The 7157-nt window shown below is 38.0% G+C and overlaps 1 protein-coding gene across 1 annotated transcript; it reads left to right on the top strand.

The window, feature by feature from the left end:
• Positions 1-5970: 5970 nt before the first annotated feature.
• On the top strand, positions 5971-6699 carry LOC128998921 (uncharacterized). The gene has a single exon (XM_054425278.1). It carries the CDS (start codon positions 5971-5973, stop codon positions 6697-6699), a length of 729 nt encoding a protein of 242 aa, XP_054281253.1.
• The last annotated feature ends 458 nt before the right edge of the window (positions 6700-7157 follow it).

Genomic DNA, 7157 nt, shown 5'->3' with positions numbered 1-7157 from the left:
TGGAAGGGTATGGACAGGGACATTGCGGCACGAGTGCGTTCTTGTCAAACATGCTCGCTAAGCAAGCCTGCTCAGAATACCAAGTATGGGTTGTTGTCATCTGAGGTGGCGGAGAGACCTTTGGAGAAGGTTTTCATAGACTATGTAGGGCCTCTCCCACGTAGCAAGTCAGGAAACAAATTCTTGCTTGTTTGTGTGGATGCCTTCTCCAAGTTTTGTTGGCTTTTTCCTTTGAGGAACGCCACTGCACAGCTCACCGTGCAGGCACTTCGTACCCATTTGTTCCAACACTTTGGAATACCCGCCACCATTGTTTCCGACAACGGAACTCAGTTCGTGTCTCACCTTTTCAAAAGAATGTGCTTTGGGCACGGTATCCGTCATGTGACCACTTCTCCTTACTATCCACAGCCTTCCCATGCTGAGAGGTTCAACAGAAATCTTCGATCCGCTCTCATAGCTTTTCATGCTGACAAGCAGACCACCTGGGATCAGGAACTTCCTTGGATTCAATTTGCTTTCAACACTGCACACCATGAGAGTCACAAGGCGGTCCCTTTCGAGCTGTTGTTGGGCTATCCACCCAACAATCCCTTGGCAAATGTGTGGAAAATTGGCGACCTTCTGCCACCCCCTGGTGCAGCCAATGTCAAGGCAACTTGGCAGGCGGCTAGGAGGAACTTGATCCGAGCTAGGGAATTGGTCCGGAGGAAGCACAATCGAGGTCGGTTGGACAATCCTTTCCAGGTGGGGGATTTGGTTTTCTGTAAGGCTCATCCGGTCAGTTCGGCCGTGGACAAGAGAGCCGCTAAGTTGTCTCATCGGTGGTCAGGTCCCCACCGCATCTTGAAGTTCTTGACTCCTGTCTCCGTGCGGCTGGGAGATCCGCAGACTGGAGAAGTTTTCCGGAGGGCTCACATTTCTCATCTGAAGCCTTTCCGGGGAACAATTCCGTAGGTCATCTTTCTTTACTCTTGTGTCTGAGTGGGAAGTGCACTGGGCCAGAGAGCTTGATCACCTCTTCTGTCCCTTGTGCGCTGCTGAAGATTTTTCCCTATTAAATTTTCCAGCACTGGCCAGTGCAAACCCTGGGGGTGAGTAGTCCCTCCAGTTGAAAGACTTTTGGCGTTCCCCACTTCAGACACTTGAGTTGATCTGTGGTGTTGAGATCTTCTAGAATTGGGAGAGGTTGTTTTCTTTTTTTTGGAGAGGAAGTCCTCCTTTGGGGGGGGAGGTTGAGCCGTGACTTGCCCACCAAGCGTCCCACCAATGTCACGCCTCAGTTTTTTTTATAGTGCGAGTACTGGCTTTGCGCCGGAACTCAGTCGGTTTGGGTCGGGCAGCAATCCTGCAACCCAGAGTCAATGTCCGCCTTCTGTCACATTTTCACCAGAAGGCCGGCGATTGTCGATTTGTCAAGACTTGGTTATCTTCGATGAATATCAGTGTTCATCCTTCAATGTCACTGTTAATTTTGTTCTTCTGTTCGTCGTCAATTCAAGTCATGATTTAAGTGTTTTGCCAGTCGTCAGATGAGGTCCCGGATGGGAGGGTTAGTTCTGCGGATGTCGTCCTCGGAGAGGGTCGCCTGGGGGAACTCTCCACCTTCCTCCTCCTTGGGCTGCCAACGGCCCTGTTTCTCCGGGGACCTTCAAGCAACCTTCCGCCCTTCTAACATCACCGCCTACCACCAGGAAGGACTATGAGTGTGCCAAAGCCGCAAGTGGTATTTGTTAAATATTACCTGAACCTTTATGAACATTTTCATTAGCTTTAAGAGAAATACCGCTATTTGAAGGGGCCCCAAAATCTATTATTCGTTATTTATTTTATAGTAGCCTAATTGTTATTTATTTAATTGTTGAATTTTTAAAAGTTTAAAACAAAATTTACAGTTTTTACCATCTTTTAATTTATTTATTGTTAGGCCTAATTTATTTGTTACTGGTACCAGTTCTTGTAAGTTTAGAAGGGTAAACCTAAAATCATCTTTTAAATTAAATTTTTGAGAAAGATTATTTAAAGAAATTCTTTGGATGGATGTTTTGTTATTTGTTGATTTTTTTGTAAATATATAGGCTTTGTTGACAACTGTTTGTTTATTCATATTCACCCACGGCCTTTCATTTTTGTTAGGGATGTGGGGCGGCCACTCGCACTGTCACTATGGGGGGCATGCTTCCAATAGTTGTTCGTCTGGGGGCGGTGCGAGGGGTCGGCTCAGAGTAATAACACCATATTTGTAATATAGAAATCACAAATAAATAGTAAATTAGCAGCAAAATTTATGCAATTAATGAGAGTATTAATAAAATAATATTATTATTATTTTTGTTGTAGAACACTAGCTATTGTGTTTACGCAAATGTTTCTTACCAAAAAACATAGACGTATTCTTTCAAACAAACAATTACCTAATTGAGGTCACGTGTTTCGTATATACAGGGTGTTGAAAAAGTCTTAAAAAACCCAAAAATAAATTAAATGGGGTAAGATAAAATTTTGAAACTTCAACATATCACTCATTATTTGTTGACTTTTGTAGCTTTTTGCAAGAAATCTAAAGTTTGCCCCCCTCCCCCTTTAAGGGTAGATAGGGGGTTAGTAAAAATGTTCGAATATAAAGACCCATTTTGTGACCCCTCATTTTAAAATTATTAATTAGTGGAGTACAATGAAGCAAATTTGAACTCAGATAACAACAGATAACCGAGTAAAAAATGGCAACCATTCAAAGATATCTTGAATCTGCCATTTTGAATTTTGAACTGCTGCAATTTTTTACTCAGTTGTTCTTTTGAGCTTAAATTTGTGGCTTTGTATTCTAATAGTCAAGACCTTTAATTTGATGTGAACATTGATCTATCCATACGTTTATGATTTTTCTCCGACTTCTAGTGGGCCATCTCCTTGAATAAGTACATAACTGAATTACGTGTTAAAATGTTACACATGTAACCTGCTGAAGTAATAATTCTAGTCACCACAGTAGAATCTTACCTTTCAAAGCTCTAGTTGATCATTCTTGTTGTTGTTGCCAAAATATCACCTCTTGATGTTATGTATTCGTCAACATTTCAATTGTTTGCCAGACCACATCTAAAACAATATTTTACTGCTGTGTCTAATTATTATTGTTATCGTTATTTCTTGTTACTTTTGTTATTATTGTTCTTATTATTGTTACTTAAGTTATTGTTATTATTGATATAGTATTAATTTATTACTTGTTGTTATTCATTGTACTGTATTATGTTCTTCTGGTTACTACTTTTGTACTGTTGTTTTGTATGAATATTTAGCCATCTTGTTAACATTGTTTTTGTAAACTGGTGTAAACCGATGGGAAATAAATAAATAAATAGATGGAGGCAGGAGTTTGAAGTTCATTAAAAAAGGAGTCGTATGTTTGGCATTCCTCTGGATTATGTTGAAAACGCTGTATCACTTAGAGACGTTCTTTAAGGGTTGGTAGTATTTTAAAGTATTAAATACTTCTAATGTATCTTCTCCCACCAATTTGAGGAGCATTGCAATGGTTCGCCTATAGTCTACTTTTTCAACCAAACAAGATTAGTCAAAATAAAAATACAGCGTAAAGGTTCGCTTGAATCATTATAACTGCAAACTAACTTTAGCCTACTGAGATAAATAAGAGGTTTACTTTATCTAAAATTTCATGATCATCTAAAAAATATTTGCTTCACTTTTATGTTTCAGTAGAATTACATATAATTTATTTTAACTACAGTTTCCCATTTTCTGTGTCTCAGTAAAAAGTTGTGATGGTTCAAATCTTTAAATAAAATAATATTTAATCTATGGACTAACATAAATTCAATAACGGAGGTTAACCGGACGTCTTAACGATCATTTTGAGTAAAAAAACAATAACTATTAGCATAATTGTACGCCAGGCGCGCCACTTAACAGAGCGCCGGTAACGAAGTACAAAGTTTCCAAAAAAGACCACCAGGGGGTGCGTGTTGCGAAAATTACACGTTTCTTGTGTAGTGAATAGTGAAGGCAGGCAGTCGGAGAAAGAATGCTGAGGGAGTGAGTTGTACGTGTGCTCGGTGGAAAATAGACTACGCCGACGCCATTTTGTGACAACGTGTGAGTTGAGTGCGTAGTGACCGTTACACATCATATTCTCCAATTACTCTTCATACTAGTACTATCACCACTCCACATTTTATTCATAGAATCAGTAGCCGATCCACCTACACGATATAATACAACAGCAAACAGAGGGGACCGTAGCAAAGTAAAAGAATAAACTCAGTTTAATCTTCAGTAAAAGGAACAAAGGTTAATAGCTTAGGTTATAACTTAAATTATAATTACGTTAAGTGTAAGGTGGTCCGTTTGAGACCTCATCTAAAGATAATAATTAATTAACGCCAAGTCGAATTGTCAGGGAGTTGACAAAATTAATTAGAAGACATACTCTTAAAACCCTACCCTGGTAATATTAAATCTTACTTTTAACTGTTTTTTTTTCTCGTTATAATCTTTACCGGTTTGGTCACTTTAAATCAAATTGTTAATAAGGGAAGCTATACATAAACATATAAAAATACATGTTATTTATTAAAATAACTATAAACACTTTCTTGTAATTTTAAATGTTTTTTAACTTTTACAACTACATTTGCATTACATAAAATTTAGACATGTTAAATTTGGCATACAATTAATCATATAAGAAGTATAATTTAACGAAAGAAATAAGGTTCTATTTATTGCACAAGTGACGTTGTTACTGTCATCTACAGTAAAAAGAAGATACTATCACAATGCAATTGGATTTATTACTTTATGACATGGAAATATTCTTGTATATGCATATCATAAGTATCAAACGAGAACATAAATGCACCCTTTGAAATTAGACAAAGCTTATAGACAAATTCTATGTATCAAGATTCTTGGTGTTTAGATTAAATAACGTTCCGAACTCTGAATTATCAATACAGTATATGATTTTAAACAATATTGTAACGTGATTTGAGAGTACATTTTACAATATGATGATAAGGTTTCTTATAGTATCCAATTGACGATGATAACGCACAACGTTTTCTTCAATTCATCTCCATCTAAAGTAAAATTTAATTTTCACTCCTCCAAAACTAGAGAAATAATATGTACAAGCCTTGCATTAAGAGTTTTTTCCTGGAATCAGAATTAAACTTGTCAGATTATGCAACATTAATAAAACGCAATACTATACATGCCTCTAGGCCGGAAAGACGTTAAGCCTCTTATCTTTCTAAACAAACGACCTGAACGGTAATTTGTTTCTTCCCGATTTCAGACTCTGAACAAACGACATGTTTGAGGAAAAGTTTATTTTCCTTACTTTGTTATCGAAACCACTTACATAATATGTTTAAACGTGAACAGCTATTATTAAAAATATAAATTCAATATTTGCCCTACTTCTTATTATAATATACCCGTGTATTCTAATCTATGGTAAACATATTCTTTTGATTAAAGCGGTATTTATCAATCAAAGATGAACCATATCATGCCCTACACCTACCTCCTGCTCTTTCAAGAATATGTCTTGTCTGCTTTTCGCAAGAACTACCAAGTTGATACAGCCTACATCAATATGGCAAAAGCCTTCGACAAGGTCGACCACACAATTCTTGTGTCTAAGTTGCTGGGCTACGGAGTGGCTGAACCTCTTTTGTCATGGATTTCTAGTTATCTTCTAGTTCTCTTGTCGTGAGGATTGGTTCCACTCAGTTCTCACCTTCTTCAGGAGTTCCACAATGTTCTTTGCTGGGACCTTGCCTCTTCAATGTTTTTGTCAATGACCTACTGGACAAATTAACTGTAAAGGCCTTACAATTTGCTGACGACCTGAAGATTTTCACTACTGTGTCTACACCAGAAGACTCTCAAGAAATTCAAAATAGCCTTTCTGAAATTGAGGATTGGTGTGTCAGGAATAACATGTCTGTAAATCCCAGTAAGTGCTCTTGTATAACCTATCACCGCATCAAATCCCCAGTCATGTACGTATACTCCATTTCTGGTACATCCATTCCACGGTCCCAGTGTATAAAAGACATAGGCGTTATATTTGCCAGCGACATGGGATTTTCTGGACATATAGATCACATCAGTAACAAAGCAAACAAGATGCTTGGTTTCATAGCAAGATTCTCCAGAGGCATCGACAACCCTTCTGCTCTTCGCTCTCTGTATTGCTCCCTTGTGAGACAGCTCGTGGAATATGCAAGTCCCGTGTGGTCGCCTTACACTGTTGGCAATAGGACGAGACTGGAGGCTCTACAAAGGCGTTTTCTTCGCTTGGTTGATGTCCGGCTGGGTTTTGCCTATCTTGATGTGCCTGTAGAGGAACTGTACAGCAATCTGAACTTGTCACCTCTTCCCCTGCGACGTGACGTGGCTGATGTTGTTCTTCTCTGGAAGATAGTGAATGGTCACATGAACTGTCCAGATCTCCTAGCTGAAATCGACCTCAGAGTTCCTACAAACACAAGATCTCGAGATCTGCTGGGTCGAAGATACCACTCAACCAACTTCGACTTCAACAGTCATTTCGCAAGGTTTATTCGCCTGGAAAATCAAGTTGCGTCTGGGTGTGACCTGTTCTTCGATGGACTTCACCAGGTTCGTCGGCAAGCCTCCTCTCTTCTTCTTTCTGGGAGAGACTAGAAATTAATTATTGTTGTTTGTTAATCTTTATTTTCTGTTGTTGTTATGTTTGAGTAATTATTGTTGTTTGTTAATCTTTATTTTTTGTTGTTGTTATGCTTTGGACATTTATAACTTGTTATATCTTTGAAAACTTATATTTATTATCAAATTTTGTATACCTATTTTGTTGTATTCTACCATCTTTTCTTGTCTTTGTAAATTGGCTGCTGCCGTTGGAAATAAATAAATAAATAAATAAATACACAAATTAAACGAAACGATATCCTAATTAATTGACACGCTCCCCCCGAGCTGGTCTAGTGGTTAGAGAATTCTTAAATATTACATAATATCCTTGATATAATTTTAAGCAGATCGCTTTTCCCCTAATTTTCTGAAAATAATCAACCTTTTAACTACACCTGACAAATAACCTAGCAACATTCATACTGTGGAAGGTGTAACCACTTTTCGCA

The sequence above is a fragment of the Macrosteles quadrilineatus genome, unplaced genomic scaffold, assembly GCF_028750875.1.
Source record: "Macrosteles quadrilineatus isolate MER2022 unplaced genomic scaffold, UCM_ALF_1.0 Scaffold_7__1_contigs__length_78375512, whole genome shotgun sequence".
In the NCBI taxonomy this organism is placed as follows: domain Eukaryota; kingdom Metazoa; phylum Arthropoda; class Insecta; order Hemiptera; family Cicadellidae; genus Macrosteles; species Macrosteles quadrilineatus.
Note: the sequence above shows the minus strand (reverse complement) of the source record. Positions and strands in the feature narration are given on the sequence as shown.

Coding starts and splice junctions, on each gene's coding strand:
- LOC128998921 (XM_054425278.1), top strand. CDS start 5,971: ATGTCTGTAAATCCCAGTAAGTGCTCTTGTATAACCTATCACCGCATC.